Consider the following 16,532-nt stretch of genomic DNA (forward strand, 5'->3'; position numbering starts at 1 on the left):
GAGAGAGAGAGAGAGAGAGAGAGAGAGAGAGAGAGAGAGAGAGAGAGAGAGAGAGAGAGAGAGAGAGAGTCCACTAGATGGATGAGACAGATGCTGTCTCTCATGAGCCCACCAAGACATTCCAGTGTTCTTATGTTCAGACCATTTTAAAAGTAACCTGTGCTCTGGCTTCTCCTGGTTCCATGACTAGGACTTATAATGCCCAAAACTCTTTACATCTCTCTCACATCTCTTTCCAGTTACCAGTCAAAGACTTCCTTTCCTCCCCACATATGACAGTTACCCAAATAAAACAGCTGATGCATTTTGGGTAGCTTTTAGATAGGACCACTGCTATACCTAACACCCACATTCAGCAGGAAAAAGACAGGTCTGTCGTCAACAAAATTCCATAATGGCAATTGGAGCTCTCTCTTCAGAGGGAAGCAATAAGAACAGGAAATAAAAATTGGCCAATTTGCCTAAATGGGTAAAAAGATTCCAAAGAAAAGTAACCAGTTTCTTTTCTAGCTAAAATCCAGAAAAAATCCTTGGACCTCTTGACAGTATCATTCTTAGTAGAGGCTGGAGATGCCAGAATTGTTTGGGGCGCTGGTCCTTGATCTGGTTCCTACGTGATCTTAGGGTTACTCATTCACAGAAGGAAATGTTAGAGTAGCGATAAAGGCCCATTCAGAAAAAACTTCCAGATGCCGCAGAGATGGCTCAGCCGTGAAGAGCATTCGATGCTTGTCCAGGAGGTCAGGTTTGATTCCCACCACCCATAAGGTGGCTCACAACCATCTGTAACTCCAGTTCCAAAAGATCCAATGCCACCTTCTGGCCTCCTCAGTCACCATGCATGCACATGTTACACAGACATACATGCAGGCAAGACACTCTTCCACACAAAATAAAACCATAAGAAAGATTAAAAAGAAAAAAAGTGTTTCTGGTCAAAGGAATCAATTCAGCCTCTGGCCTGGCATTCTAGTTGGGCCAGGGAGTACTCCAAGAAAGGCAGGTTCTGTTAACTTTTTAGGCGGAAGAATTTGTCATTTAATGAGATACTGTCCTTTTTCCTTCTCAGAATCCCCGCCCCTTATGCAGAAGTATACCAGGGTTCAGCTATGCACCTTCCTAAGTCTGCCCACCTTTTTAAACTAGACAGAAAAGTTTACCTTCCTTTCTTATGTCTGTCTTTTTTCTAAGCATGCTTTCCCATATGATTTGGCTTTCCTTTCTCTAAAGTTCCCCTCCCTACATCCATGTGGCTGTCTGGCTTAAATGATACCCTCTCCCTTTCCCTACCCCTACCCTAGGCAGCTGTTGAGATTACAGCTTGCATGCCCTGGGTTCCTTTTCTTTGAAACTCAAATAAAATTGCTCTTAAGTGGCAATAAATAAATATAAATGTCTGCCGCAAGTCTCACAGGCTAGTTTTGTAGCTGCCATCACTGTGAAACTGAGTGGCTGGCATTAAAAATACTATGAAAAGGAAACTTATCAGTTTGTGTTCTTGGACAAGCATGAGGCCTTGGCCGTGTATTTTGGCCATGCATCTAAAGCACCAATCAAAGGTGATTCAGAAGACAGTCCTGGGGGACTGTCTCTCTCAGCATACGGGAAATTGAGCATGCACAGACACATGCACACACACACACACACACACACACCAACACCATAAAAACTCATATGCATTCGTATTCATACCCTTTATGGGGCACTAGGAAGAGTCTGATGTAAGCAAAGGCTGTCATCAAATAAATTACACAGTCCAAGAGTGACACCCTGTGGCATGACTGGAACAGTGCCCAGGGATGGCACAGGAACTCCAGCAGCGGGTTGTGAGGCCAGACTGAGTGTGCCTCTGTGTGTCCTCTGAACTCAAAGTCCACCCTTACTGTGGTTCAGGGACATCTGCAGTCCAAAGAGTCCCCCTACCTCTCCCACTGGCCCCTGGTCCCTGAATCTCTTTCCCCTACCTACTGAATACACAGCTTCTGGTACATTAGGTGCAGTGACCAGAGCACTGCCACATTCTTTGATGGGGACGATGCTGCCTTCTCAGGCGCCCTTAGAGCTAAGCACCAAGTCAACTTAGTGAGCCTGAAATGTCACTTGGGCAGTGTTTGAGTCACAGACTCCAAATATAATTCATAAACCCTAATACAGACCTCTGGCATCCTGTTAAAACTGAACCTCAAAGATTACCACTTGCAATGGTGGCAAAAGAGTAATAATAAAAGCCAAGCAGCAAACACTGACACAATACGCTATGCTTGGCATGCTCTGTGTGTGTGATCTTATCTAAGCTCCTGGCGATCCTACCAGGTAGTGATAGCATCACACACATTTTACAGATAAGAGAACTGAGGGCCAGAAAGACAACTCGCTGTGTGCAAAGTCACAGAGCTGGTTAGCTCATGAAAACATGGGATCCAGGGCTGCAGATGTCTTTTTAGGCAGTCTGACCAAGAAATCTGAAAACCAGTAAATCATTCCCCATTGTCAACCACGAAGACCTTTCCCCAGCCAGCATGCCTCACCCACCGATGCCACCAATAGTGATTAACCACTCCGACATCTCCTGGCCAGCTCCTTCCTTCAGGGCCCTTTTGTAATCGTTCTTCTTCCCTCCTCAGCTATAGGAATGGTTCCTCCCCCACTGAGTCCCTGTGCTTCTCCTTCTTTCTCCCTCTCACCAGGACCTCCATTGCAGAGTTCAGGCACTCAATTCTGGGATCCTAGGGTTCTGGATACAGGGCTTTAGATTCAAGCCCTTTACTGGTATGTGTTCCCACTCTCCACCCCCTGCAGCAAAATAAAGGCATCATTTAGAGCTGGCATATTCACCTGGCTGCCAGCTAGTCCCACCTTCTGTAACTATCACAGCCTAAGCCTTTCTCAGAGTATTTAGGGAACGCCCCTGAGGGCAGGACACAGGTATCCATATGTGCAAGTCTCTCAGATTCTTTAGCTGCTTGTAGATTGCTGCTCAGCATCAGCATCTTATCCTCCTCTGGGACCCCAGCCTTAGCCTTGTCCCTGGACTCCTGCCTCCTGGCCCGTGCCTTACTGATACCTCCCTCACCCAAAACCAAGCAGCACCCATCATCTGTCAACCTCTGCAGACATTCAGACATTCACCATCCTCTGTAAGGCAAAGGGCACACCTGCGTAGTCTCCCCACCTTCTGTCTCAGGGAAGGCCGCAGGTCTTGGCTACACCAACACTCTCCAGGTAACCTGTCCCCAAGAGGATGGCTTGCTTTCCCATGCAGCAAAGCTTAACACAAAGGTTGCCTTTCTCGTAGTAGTTCCTGGTCTCTCTCTCTCTCCCTCTCTCTCTCTCTCCCTCTCTCTCTCTCTGCTGTGCCTTCTTTGTATGTTTTCTATTTTTATTTTAATTAAAATATACTAACATCATTTCATCCTTCCCTTTCCTCCCTCCCACATCCCCTGCCTCCTGCCCTTCCCATTTTCCCTGCTAACTCCCTCTCCTGAGAGTTCTGTTGGTAGCCTTGTCCACTTTATAAATCCTGCTGTCCTCCACCCCTCCCAAGGCTGCAAGGCGTGCCTTCCATGTTCAAGGATTCAGATTTCACACTTCTTCATAGAAAAATGGCCTCTCTCCTCTCCCTGGAAAGGACAGAACAGAGGGAGTTTCTGCCCTTAGACTACTCGTTTTGTTGATTCTTTTCATGAGAAAGAAAATCCTGGTATAAATGCTGTAAGCAGTAGACATCCCTTATATAGTCTTAGATATTCCTTATAGAACTGTGGCTATCTATTTCTTAGGTAGCAATAGATATTCCTTATGTAACCGTAAACATTCCTCATGTAGCCTTAGCTATTCCTTTCCGCACTGCAGAAAACTAGGGCCCCAGTGTCTTCATGTGTGGAGGCAGTTTTATCTTTCACTTTATACTTGCCTGAGTCCAACTTTTTGCTTCTATTACCTTGGGAAGCCAACCCAAATAGACTGGATGATACTGTCTATCTCTGCCCTTCCCATGAAAATTGCTAACTGATCAGATAGGTAGGTCTGCTCATCCGAACCAGTCCTTCCAGAACCAAGACATAGAGAAAGAGAAGGTGCCTCTGGTTCTCCTTGCCAGTGTGGACTTCACACATTCAAGTTTTAACCTCCCTGACTGACAAGGAGAGAAAGTCATCCAGTAATCTGCCACTCTGTCAATGTTTACTCTTTGATGGGGTCTTGTGATTGGACTTGGTGAGTGATGGTATCCAAACCCTTACACTGTACCCTTGGTACAGAGTCTTAGGTCTTGAGGTTCTGCTTCTCCATTTGAACACAGAGAGGCTTCAAAGAGCATCTATTGAAATTAATGGAGATTTTTTTTCCTGATCATTCCTCCTTCCTAGAACTTTCCATGTCCACCACGGATGCCAGAATGAGCCCCTCTGGCTCTGCAAAGCTGCTCATAGGTAAGGTAGTACTGGGGAAGGAAACTGGGCCCCCAAACATACTCACACTGGGGAGCAGGAATCAGCATCTATGCTTCTGGTGGGGACGAAGCCCACTTCTCCTGAGCTCACTGACTTCCCAATGAACCACTGCAGCCCAGGTATAACAAAGCCAAGAATTTCAATGTTTTCTCCCTGGACAAAGCTCAGTTCATCCTTTTCCTCCTGTTGGTAATCCATCAGGGCCTTGCACCGTCCTTTGCCTGTGGAAAACAACACACAGATCAAATGGAAAGACATAAGGGAATGAACCTTCCCTGTCTATCAGTGTGATACAGACTAGAGCATCCCAGCCTTAGAAATTTCAGTAATTTAGTTAGATCACACACACACCAAAATCAAACAGGTAGGAATGACCAGGGAGAGTAGGCTATTCATTTTGCCAAATTAGGACAATCCAAAAAGGAACTACAATCTAGATGCTTTCACTATCATGTTTTAAAAAGAAAAGCCCCAAGTATAAGAAAGGTAGTCTCAGAATACAGAATATGCATGCCTTTAAACTAGGTAAGCTTATAGGAAACTGGAAGTTCCTTGGGCTGTCCTCAACTGATTCTACCATCGTGCATATCATTACCATGCTTGGCACAAGACCTCAGAGCTATATATGAGTATCTTCACAGAAGAAGATGCTCACACCTCCTTCCAGCTACTTCAGCCACGGTGATTCCTGATGCTTCTAAACAGTCAAAAGCAAAGTGCATCATGTCTGGTACCTAACCACCTCTCAGAACATGCTGCTGTACAATCGCTGCTAAGACAGCGTGCTGCAAGGAAGCCAGAGGGATCTGGGACTATCCCAAAAGCTATAGTAATTACTCAGTTTGATGAATGACTCACCTAGGATCCAATAACAGTGTTTTTGTGAGGATTGCACTGTCACTGTCTAGTTTACAAAGCACATTTCCATTCTCAGGTCTTCCTGCGGACTGAATGCCAGGCAGGGTACCCAGAAGAATTCCTTCTACAGAAGGCTTCCCTGCTACTGCTCACCTCTCCTGTGCATCTACTTAGTTCTGTAACTGTGTTTGGCTTGATTACACTTCTTTATTGAGAAGGTGGAAGCATAGTGAAGGCAGGGAGTGCTCCTGTGAGGTTGTGTGAATCACAACAGACTCCAAAGCCCCATAGTTCTGATTGTGCATAGGTTATGTTTCTCCAAAATGCTAACAGCCTTGTTTATGGTCAGTTATTGCATCGTTCTAATATTTTGATTCTGTAAATCCTCCTAGTTATTTTAAGTGTTATCTGGGTTTGGAATTAGTGAAGCTGTATTTTTTTTAAAAAACCTAGAGATGTGATAGGAAGTGTGCTAGAATAGAGAGGCACAGGGTAAAGTTTCAGTGGTGTGTTTTAGATATGTTGTTATCTAGTAAACACATACTTAGCAATGTGTGTGTACACAGAGACTAGCTGATGTATGTGTGGTGTGTGTGGTGTGTGTGTATATGTGTGAACACAGGTAAGTGTGTGCATAGTCCATTGTTTATTCATCCAGTGTTTCCTGGGTACTCACTATATACTAGGCATTTACAATCCCCCTCAATCACATTGCTCTATGGAAAGCCAGGAAATGTTTGGATAAGGAGTTGGAAACGGGTGGCCTGCAGGTCACATTTAACTCAAAAGTGTTTCATTTGGCCCATGCAAGATTTTTTTCTACCGGTTTATCTTTAAATCTCTCTCACTCTCTAACACCCCTCTCCACATATGTGGCCTGAACATTCGCTTCACAGGCAAAGCCCCCAAGTGTGCAGACAGTAACTGGCTTCCCACATCCTTCAGTAAGATTGGGAGACAGATAAAATCGTCTTCCTGACAATGCTGTTTACAACTCATACCAATCTGACAGGAGCCTGTCCAGTCTCTCTTCCTGGGAAGTCCACAGATTCCTGGGAAATTCTTTAGGAACCATCTGCCAGAGGAAACACGGAGTTTTAAAACATTAGAACAATGAGCAGAATAGTCCCATACAAAAACAACGCCAGCATTATTGTTCATCTTACTCTAATGACAGCAAACTGAGAATCTACTTTACACTGTGAAAGTTTGGGATGTTTCCTAGCTCTGCAATACTGCTGCCAGTTAAATAACTCACATACAACAATGGTCTCACTGTCAATTCTGCCAGGACCAGGCAGAATGAATAAGACGTGAGATGATGTTGTCACCCTATGCGCTCAAGTTTACAGCATCCATCCTCCGGTAGAGAGTCTTCAGTGTGAAGAACATGCTTGAGGGGCTAGTTGAAAATGGAAGTTTCTGGGCCCAACACCAAGAGATTGAGAGGAGGGCTAGGGGGCTGAATTCATAGTGACACCCTCAGGTACCCCTCAGGTGACACAAGTGGTCCCAGTCCATACATTGAAAAGCACTGCAATGGAAGTCATATGTTTCATCGTATATACTATGTCCATCTAAAACTTAGAGACTTTTCCACTTTCACCAAATAATACCACTAAAAAATAGGAGATTAAAACGTGACTCTAAGATAGGCATTGGTGGCTCATGCCTTTAATCCCAGCACTTGGGAGGCAGAGGCAGGTGGATCTCTATGAGTTCGAGGCCAGCCTGGTTTACAGAGAGAGTTCCAGGACAGCTTCCAAAACAGTACAGAGAAACCCTGTCTTGAAAAACAAAAACAGCAACAACAACAAAAAGTGACCCCATTTGCTGAAGAGATGGTTCAGCAGTTAAGAACAATAGCTGTTCTTCCAGAGGTCCCGAGTTCAATTCCCAGCAACCACATGGTGGCTCACAACCATCTCTAATGGGATCTGATCTAATGGGATCTGCACAAAGATATACATGCAGAGCCCTCATACATAAAATATAAATAAGTAAATCTTTAAAAGCCACCTCAATTTTGTCCTCTTTCAGGCACCAGGAATACCATATCTAAAAGGATATCTATTCTATTCTGAACAAACTTAGTCAGCTCTGGGGCCCTCCCCCAGGGAGTGGGCAGCTACTCACTGATGGAAAGGGACAGACAGGGGCTCCAGGGCTGACACAGGCACCAGGCCCCTCTGACCCGTCACTAAGGACACGCCTTCCCACTCAGATTCGCCTTCAGGGAGCACGGAGATTAGCTCATTCTTGCACAGTGTCAAGTATTCCCCTTCCTTCTCATCTGGCTGAGCCACGGAGTGTGTGGCTCTGCAGAGGAAGTGGCCTGTGGAGAATGAGAGAAGCCTTCCAAGGAGTAGCCGGAAATGGGAGAGAATCTCCAATTCGGTACCACTTAGATGCAGAGCCCAGACAACTTTCTTCCTCCTAAAAGTCCACTGTCCAGGACGAGGCACAAGAACCTTGTGCTACGATCCCAGGATGTAAGAAAAGTCACTGACAGGGAATTCCCTTAAAATTGATACTAACAGATCTGAGTAACTGGGAAGAATAAGGCTTAATTGGACTTTACCTCAGAGAGAGACAGAGAGAGAGAGACAGAGAGAGAGAGAGAGATGAAACACAGCCCCCCTTGAGAAAACATGCATTTACTAAACACTGACTGTCTTTGCAACCCTGTGCTTCATTCTGAGCCATGAAGAGAAAAGGAAGTTGTTTTACACGGATGCAATGGCTCCAAACCAGCTTTGCAATGGTACATGGACTCTGTCCTAGGAACTGTGCAATGGAATTGGAAGGAAAATCACTTCTAAAACTGTCTCAGGCCAATCTGGCTTTCAATGCGTACTAAGTGATCAGACTTGACCAACTGCCAGGCTGATGGCATCTGCCCTTGTGAAAAGGTCAGACTAGGTACTTCCACTGGTTCTTTAGCATTCTGTTATTGAATTTCATGAAATAGTTCAGGTTTTCTAAGATTTATAATTTTATTTTACAACCAAATTACACCATGTGTTCACAGAACATCTCTCAATCCTGGAGACTATTACATGGGAAACTTCATTCTTAAAATGCAGTGCCAAGACCCCAACCCCAAGGACTCTACCAGCCTGGGTAGAGCCTGGCAACCCCCCAACCTCACCCTCCAAAACCTCCAATCAGCCTGAACATGAATCAGTGAGAGCAACTAACACAGTTGTTTGTGTGACTTCAGGACTAGGATGTTTGAAGTTTTGTTACAACAGATAGGTTCACTAATGCATGTTTGCATCTTTCAAGGATTTTTTTTGCCTCTCTTAGTATCTCAGTTATCTGAGGGACTCCAATAGCAAGTATCTCAATGAGGCTCCCATCCCAAATCCCATGCCAGACTTACCTTCCTGCAGCAGGAGGCCCAGGTGTATGTTTTCCAAGTGATTGTCATCTACAGACACTTGGATCTCCGTGTCATCTACCAGTCTGCAGTTGAGCCAGTACTTGTGGTCAAAGAGGAGCTGTTCCAGACATGTGGACACATAGCCTAGAGGTCAAACCAACACAGCTGAACAAGATGAGTTCAGCTCTGAGCGACCAGAATAGAGAAAGCAGGTTCCATCCTGCCTTCATACCCAGAACCACCATTTAAATGGAGCAGAATGCTGACTCGACACTAGAAGAACTGATTCTTCTCAACATTCGCTAGGAAATACAAGTTGAGTCTAAGTCATGTTTACCATTCTCAGCATATTTGTCTTTGTGGTCTCCATAAGTGTAGATTTATTTCTCTAATCTTTTTACATTTATTCGTTTACTCTGTGTGTGTACTCATCTCTCTCTCTCTCTCTTTCTCTCTCTCTCTCTCTCTCTCTCTCTCTCTCTCTCTCTCTCTCTGTGTGTGTGTGTGTGTGTGTGTGTGTGTGTGTGTGTGTTGTGGGGAGAACAAATACAAATGTATACCACAGTGCATGACTGGAGGCCAAAAGACAACTTGCAAGAGTCAGTTTTCCTCCACCGTGTGGGTTTCTGAGATGGAACTCGGGTCACCAGAGTTGGTGGCAAGTGCCTTCACCCCTGAGCCATTTCATCGGCCCTCAGCTATTTTTCCTAGTACTATGGGGGTCTTCCAGTTTGCTGTGTTGACTCTGAGGATTCCTGGCATCCCCCTCAAGTTCTAACCTGAAACTCAAATTTCTGTACCCTGATGCTTTGGAGGCTGAGGAGGCTGCGACAGTCCATAGAGTCAGAATCCCATTCCACCACGCAGTCTGACCCGGGCCTCTCCCACAGCCTAGGATGCTCTGCCAAGCTGAAATGGCTGGATATGGGACAGTGGTTACAGTGCTTGCCTAGCAGGGCAGTGCTTAGGCTTGACTCTCAGAATTGAAGAGAGTGGGGTGGGTGGAGGGAAGAAAACTTAAAACTATGCAAATTGTAAAGAAAAGATCACTATTATATGTCTAAACATGAATTGCTTGTATAGAAATTTTGCTTGTTTTGGGACGTCTTAACTATTCCTATAATGTGATAACCTGTCGTTCTCCACCCTCACAGTCTACTACAAAAGTCTTCTTAAACTTGGAAGTTCACACCTAAGAGTCTTAGGAAAATGCAGAGGCTAGTTGGCAGGTCTGAGCTAGCCTGGGTTTCTGAGTCTGTAACACTAGCATTCCCCAGGGAGCAAACAAACTGATCCACAGAGCAAAACTGATCATCTGTGATGGTCACAAGAAATATGTCACAGAGAGCAGGAAATCACCATGAACATAAGAGAAGTTTCTCCCTCCAGCCAAGGGTCACTCTGATCCTCAGGCCAGCTCAGCATTGCTCTTTGGGCACAACCACAGGGAACTCAGTGTTTTCTGTAATGCAGCAAATGCCCATCAAATTAGGTGACTTGGCTTTGAAAACATCAGTTCCCGCCAGAAGGTTTTTATCCTGGAACAGAGGATGAAACAGTGCCCACTCCAACGGAAATGTCACTATGCCCTGACATCTATCTGTGACTTTCTAGAAAACCCTGAAGACTGGAGCTACTTCCCAGCGAGGTCTCCCATCTCTTTCTCTGACTCTTTTACAAACACAAGGGACAAAGCATCTTCAAGCATTAGTATTTTAGCAGCTTCTCACTCTTCCTCAGAAATACCGGTCTTTTTCTGAATGAACTCGACATCTATCTCACTGCAAAATAAAGTCTCCCTGGACATAGAGAAAAGAGTTTCTTCACATGACATTTTAGAGTAATAGTTAATATTTAGTTTAGAATTAGCTTTAGAGGGTTTATGATATTTCAAAAGGCTAACCATCCATTTCAGGGCTGCATCTCTTTTAACTATCAGAGACAAACCAATTCCCAGGCTCCCAATGCCGGCCAGATAGAGAAACACATTCTCCTCTACCTTCCCAGGGCATACCTAAGTTCAGGTAGGTGGAAAACTTCCAGATTTCTTCCACAGTCTTGAAGGTGATGAGGAACTGGTCCTTCTGGGACTGGATGCTCACCAGCCTTGCAGAGAGGTCCTGAACAAGAGCAACAAGAGATCCTGTGGTGACAGAGTCCTTTAAGAAGATCTCATGAGGACCCAGATTAGTCAACAGCAGACGGGTGGTTGCTGCCTAGTGTGTTGTAAAACATCTCTCTCATCAGCGAGTGACCTACATTATGTTTAATGGTTATGAATGCCATCCTTCCACACTTGGGTTATTTTACAATCGTAATGCCCTAAACAGCACTGGAATAGCTACCTCGATAGATAAATCTTTTATGCACACCCTTGCTTGTTTGGGAACACATGATTCTAAGAAACACAGTTGCCAGTGGAGAATATATGCATCTTCTATTCAAAAGTGCAGCCAACCAACAACCTCCAAAAATATTTGCCAGTTTGTTTTCGTAAGTAGAGCAAGAAGAGGCCTGTGAGAGTCTTGCTGTCTAACATGGGACCAAAGTAAGCTTGAAGCCAGCGAGACCTGTTCCCCTCAGTCTTTCTCTGTTGGTTTCTCAGAGTCAGGGCCTGAACATCCCACCCAAGGGCCAAGAAATGCCATCGAGAGCAACTGCTAGACCCGGTCACCAGGGAGTCCAATGGGAAGAGGATCCCAAAGAAGGGCCCCAAGCCCAGAAAAGTCAGAATCTGCATCATCTGCATCCCTCAGCACCAGAGACTCAGAGACCCCAGATCCTGAGTGGGTGTGGTGCGGAACTGTGAGCAAGCAAGGCTGCCGGATGTATGTATGTGTGTATGTATGAATGCATGCATGTATGCATGCATGTATGTATGTATGCATGTATGTATGCATGTATGTATGCATGCATGTATGTATGTATGCATGTATGTACGTATGTATGTATGTGTGTATGTATGTTGTATTATGTATGTATGTTGTATGTATGTATGCATGTATGTTGTATGTATGTATGTGTGTATGCATGTATGCATGTATGCATGTATGTATGTATGTATGTTGAATGTATGTATGTTGAATGTATGTATATAAATGTATAAATATATATGTCAGACTTTTGCAAGGCAAATCTTTATGAGCAACACTTCATTCAGCTTCCACAATAAACAACTGAAAAGAGTGCAATGATGGTATTTAATATTTAATCCACTCTAAGACAACTAATCACATCTTAACAGATAAGGTATACTTTCTCTAAGATATACACTAAATAAGGATGGGTGTTATGATTAATAGTTTCCTGAAGTTAACAGCACCCCCATTTTATTAACAAAGAGAAGAGGACACGGAGAGGTGAAGTAACTGGCCCAGGGTCACCCGCAGTGAGCAAGCTGTAGAGCCCCGACTGGCTCTTGGATATAGCCAACTTCCAGCCTCAGCTTTCACCCCTATACACACTTAGCTCAAGCCGTGACCTAACGGACAGCTCTTGCCATCAAACCCTGTTCCTGTCCACAGCAAAGATGACTTGAATCAAAATGAAATTCATCAAAACCATCAGCAACTGGTATCTTTACTTCCCGAATCCCAGAGATTAAAACAGAATAAAATTTAGAAGCCTGGGGCTAGAGGAATGGCTCGTTACCCAGCACCCGTGTAAGAAAAGCCAGGCGTAGCCCCTGCACCTGCAATCCTGGTACTGAGTTGGGGGCAGAGACTGGAGGAACTCTGTGGTTTGTTGGCCATCAGTCTAACTCCAGTGTGAGTGAAAACTCCCTCTCAAAGGAATAAAGTGGAAAGTCACAGAGCAGGATACCTAATGTCCCCCCTCCAGCCTCCTTGAACGCACAAGCATGGTGGCCTGTGTGGGGCATTTGCATCTACACACATGCACATACACACCGCAGTCATACACAGAAACACACATGTTTGCTTTTTAACTTTTAGCTGTTAATTGTGGAGTGAATACCACTATCCATGTACATAAGCTCTCTCCAGGTGTAGACTTGGTTTCTCCTAAAAGCCAGCCACTGTCGCTCTGTTACACGGTAGCCACAGCGCTTTTCTCCTTTCAAGATGTGCCAGATTAAGGAGGAAATGAAAATAATTAGACAGATGGGTTTGTCGTGTAAAGCAATGCTTTCTCTCCCCACCACTGACAGCAACAAACTCTATTTCTGACTCTCAGTCTCTGACCATTAAACAGTTTAAGCATTAAACATCCATCTACTATGAAAAAAAATTTCTCCTAATTTACTGCATTGTTCTTCTCATCCTAACATTTATAGTTACGGTTTTTCCATTGGCAATATTATTAGTTTAAAATATGTGCTTGTCGGGAAGTGGTGTTACACCTTAAATGGATCTCTGTGAGTTTGAGGCCACTCTAGTCTACAGAGTGCAAACCGGGACAGCCAGGGCTACACAGAGGAACCCTGTCTCAGGAAAGAAAATGTACTCAATGTTCACCAGGACTCGAGGACAAGAAGAAAATGGACAGTTGTTGGTGGCACAAAGATTGAACTTGGAGTGATGGGGATAGAATGTTCTGGAGACAAACATATAAGGGAACTGTGTGTTTAAATCACAAAGGGAAGATATATGAGTGTTGGATCTTAGTGACAAAACAAAATTCAAATGAGCACCTTGGGCGGAGCCGGTACACTTCTGAGGCAGTTGCTGTAAACATACTCCTTCTCTGTTAGTGCAAGGATCTTGCCCAAACTCGGGGCCGGGGAGGGGGCTTCCTCTGGCTTAGGCCACTCATTCCTGTTAGACAGCCAGCTGCTTTCTTGGGGCCTTACTTTGTTCCAGACACAGTCCTTGCTATTATGGACCTGAGATGTGAGAGCCAGCCACCCAGCTCACCTTGAACAGCGCACAGACTTCATGGTTCTCATTCTCCAGGGCCCAGAGCCGCCTCCGTGCCACTTCCTGTAAGAGCGCATTGACACACCTCCTGGAGCGACTCTTCACACAGAATGAGAGCGCCAGGTCTGAAAGAGAACCGGGATGAAACGCTGGACACACAGTGAAAGAAAAGAAAGAGCCAGGGGAAAATTTCCCCCCACAAGCCTGAGATTGGTGTCCTCCACTGACAGCAGGTCAGAGCAGGCTAAAAGATCCTCCAAGTTCCCGTTCAAGTGTTCTCTCTGGGGACAGGGAAAGACACTGAAGGCCAGCCGGGCTCTTGCAGAGGTGCACAGTGGCCACTTGGGCTCAGGTGAGCACCCAGGTCAGACATTGCTTCCAGCAGATGTGCGAACGTTCAAAAGGAAAACTACATTATCCAAACTGAAGGGAATGCATTTATACACAAATTTATTTTTACTAAACACACTTCCTTTTTAAAAAGTTACTTGTTTTTCCCAGAAACAGCTGACCAGACAAAGGTTAACTCTTGAATCCCAGGCAGCAGCCTGGGAATCCAGCATGGGACTGATCAAGACCCCCTGAATCTGGGTGTCAGTGAGGAGGCCTAGGGAATCTATTGAGCCTTGGGCAACAGATCAGTACCCATCCCAAGTATACACACAGACTTTGGACTCCCATAGAACAATGTGAGGTGCACTCTCATCCTGAACTCTTGGGGAAGGGTCTAGGCCATGCCCTATATGAAATGACAGACTATGGACACCCCCATGGAGGGCCTCACCCTCCCTGGGGGAATGAGGGGATATTGGGGGGGGTTGGGGGGAGGGCACGGGAGGAGGGGAAGGAATGGGAGAGGGACCTGGAACTGACTTGTGAAGCAACCTCGTTTCTTATCTAAATTTAAACTGGAAAATGAAATATAAAAAAAAGTTACTTGTTTTTATCTTATGTGGATTGGTGTTTTTCCTGCATGGGTCTGTGTGAGGGTGTCAGATCTTGGAGGTACAGAGAGTTGTGAGCTGCCACAAGGGTGCACACAGGAGTTGGACCCAAGTTCTCTAGAAGAGCAGTCAGTGCTCTTAACCACTGAACCATCTCTCCACCCCCGCACACAAATTTGCAGCAGGTAATATACATTATCTTATGAGCTATTTGCACACAGTTTCCCAACCAGTTTCTCATGCTCCAGGACTAACATTTCTCATGATAACCTGGGCAGATAGTAATAATCAATCTTTTACTTCACTTTCATTTAATAAACACTCCTTGAAGCCTCCTGGGAGTCTGTTTAGATGCCCCAAACGACAAGAGTAAGGTTAGCCCCTGTCCCATGAGTGATGCCTGGAGAGGACTGGCCTGCCAAGCATTTCTTTCCATGGAGAAAAGATCTATAGAGAGAAGAAAGCACATTGGGATCAAGAAACCAGTATATACAGTTGGATATGCATCTGGGGCTGTTAGAAGAGGCCGCCCAGGATGTCCCTCTGATGCAGAAATTGTCCTTTTGGAAATGTCTTCTTCAGATATTATGCGACAATTTTGTTAATAAAAATCTAAGATGAGAAACAGAAGCAGTGGGCTGGAGTCACAGAAACCTCTCCCCATCCCAACGTGACTTAACCCACTGCAGGTGAAGTCCACAGGGCAGCCTGAACTCCCCTGTGGGAATGGCCCGTTTTCACCTAGAGGTGCTAAAAGGGCTGTCTGTGGCTGCAGTCAGCTCCTGAACATGTTCAAATGGCCTACATCCAGTTAAGAAGCGGTTCTTCCACAGAGACAGCTAACCTGAACAAGGGGGAGCTCTTGGACCCCAGACTGATGGCTGAGAGACCACCATGGGACTGATCCAGACCCCCTGAATGTGGTGTCAGTGAGGAGGCCTCGGCAATCTCCGGGGCCTTGGGGAGTAGATCAGTATTTACCATGCCGTATGAATGTACTTTGGGAGCCCATTCCACATGAAGAGATGCTCTCCCAGCCTGGACATGGGGGAGGACCTAGGCTCTGCCTTGGATGAAATGACAGACTCTAGAGATTCCCCCACGGAGGGCTTCACCCTCCCTGGGGAACGGTGTGGGGATTGGGTGGAGGACTGGGGGGCTGGTGAAGGGGCAAGGGAGGAGGGGAGGGAGAGGGAGCTGGGATTGACATGGGAAGCAAGCTTGTTTCTAATTTAAATAAAATTATATTAAAAAAAAGAAGTTGTTCTTCTGCTCAGATCCTCTCTGGTCTGTGTTCCCTCCAGTCCACCCAACCCTTCCTCCACATCTGGCCATTCTCCTCAGCCTCCATCCGACGCCTTACTCCATGCTAACCTCCAGGGTGAGTGATGGCACAGATAAGAAGCCAAGGGAGGATTCTCACAACTTCAGGGTCAGGGATTAGCTCTGCCCTCAATAACTGTGTCGCCCTGAACAGTTAACCACCTCTGTGTACTTGATTTTCCTGTTAGGAAAAACACACACACACACACACACACACACACACACACACACACACACACACACACACACACACACACACAAACGTTCTTGATAAGGCCCATCACAGGGTTTGAAAGGGACCTTTCCAATGAGTTATGCATCTATCTTTTCTTAGTTCCTGGCCCATATTAAATGTTCAATGCATGTGAAGCTTCTGGCCCATCCTCCAGTCCCAACACCCCAGCAATCCCTGCTCACCAATGTCCTTGTCTGCTGATACTATTAACCTTGACAAACAGCCTCTGTTCTGCCAAACTCCATCTCTCCTGCCTTCCAAAACCTGATGCAAACTACCTCTTGGGATCTCTTCAAAATTAATGCTGCTCACTGGTGGTACCCCTCAGTGTGACCCTCCTTGTGATGTGTGAACCCATGTATACGAAAGTGGAGACACCCTGGGGTTTGAGTAAGATCTTAGTTGATGCTGAGAGCAGAACCTCTGTGCAGGTGGGATCCTGTAGTACCCCAAATCACC

The 16,532-nt window shown here is 45.5% G+C and overlaps 1 protein-coding gene across 3 annotated transcripts in view; it reads right to left on the minus strand.

Annotated features, from left to right (window-relative positions):
- Sh3tc2 (SH3 domain and tetratricopeptide repeats 2) overlaps positions 1-16,532 on the minus strand; it is a 55,162-nt gene that overhangs the window by 28,472 nt on the left and 10,158 nt on the right. For all 3 annotated transcript variants that reach the window (XR_005875711.1, XM_021229849.2, XM_040741727.1), the window contains exons 3-8: positions 13,569-13,696; positions 10,709-10,814; positions 8,695-8,838; positions 7,446-7,644; positions 6,311-6,384; positions 4,477-4,672 (exon numbers count right to left, since the gene is read on the minus strand). Coding sequence is in view for 2 of the 3 variants with exons in the window: in XM_021229849.2 (XP_021085508.2) it covers positions 4,477-4,672; positions 6,311-6,384; positions 7,446-7,644; positions 8,695-8,838; positions 10,709-10,814; positions 13,569-13,696 (847 nt within the window). In the remaining variant the exon portion in view is untranslated. The remainder of the gene's footprint in view (positions 1-4,476; positions 4,673-6,310; positions 6,385-7,445; positions 7,645-8,694; positions 8,839-10,708; positions 10,815-13,568; positions 13,697-16,532) is intronic.

Source organism: Mesocricetus auratus, unplaced genomic scaffold, assembly GCF_017639785.1.
Source record: "Mesocricetus auratus isolate SY011 unplaced genomic scaffold, BCM_Maur_2.0 Super-Scaffold_6730, whole genome shotgun sequence".
Taxonomy (NCBI): Eukaryota; Metazoa; Chordata; class Mammalia; order Rodentia; family Cricetidae; genus Mesocricetus; species Mesocricetus auratus.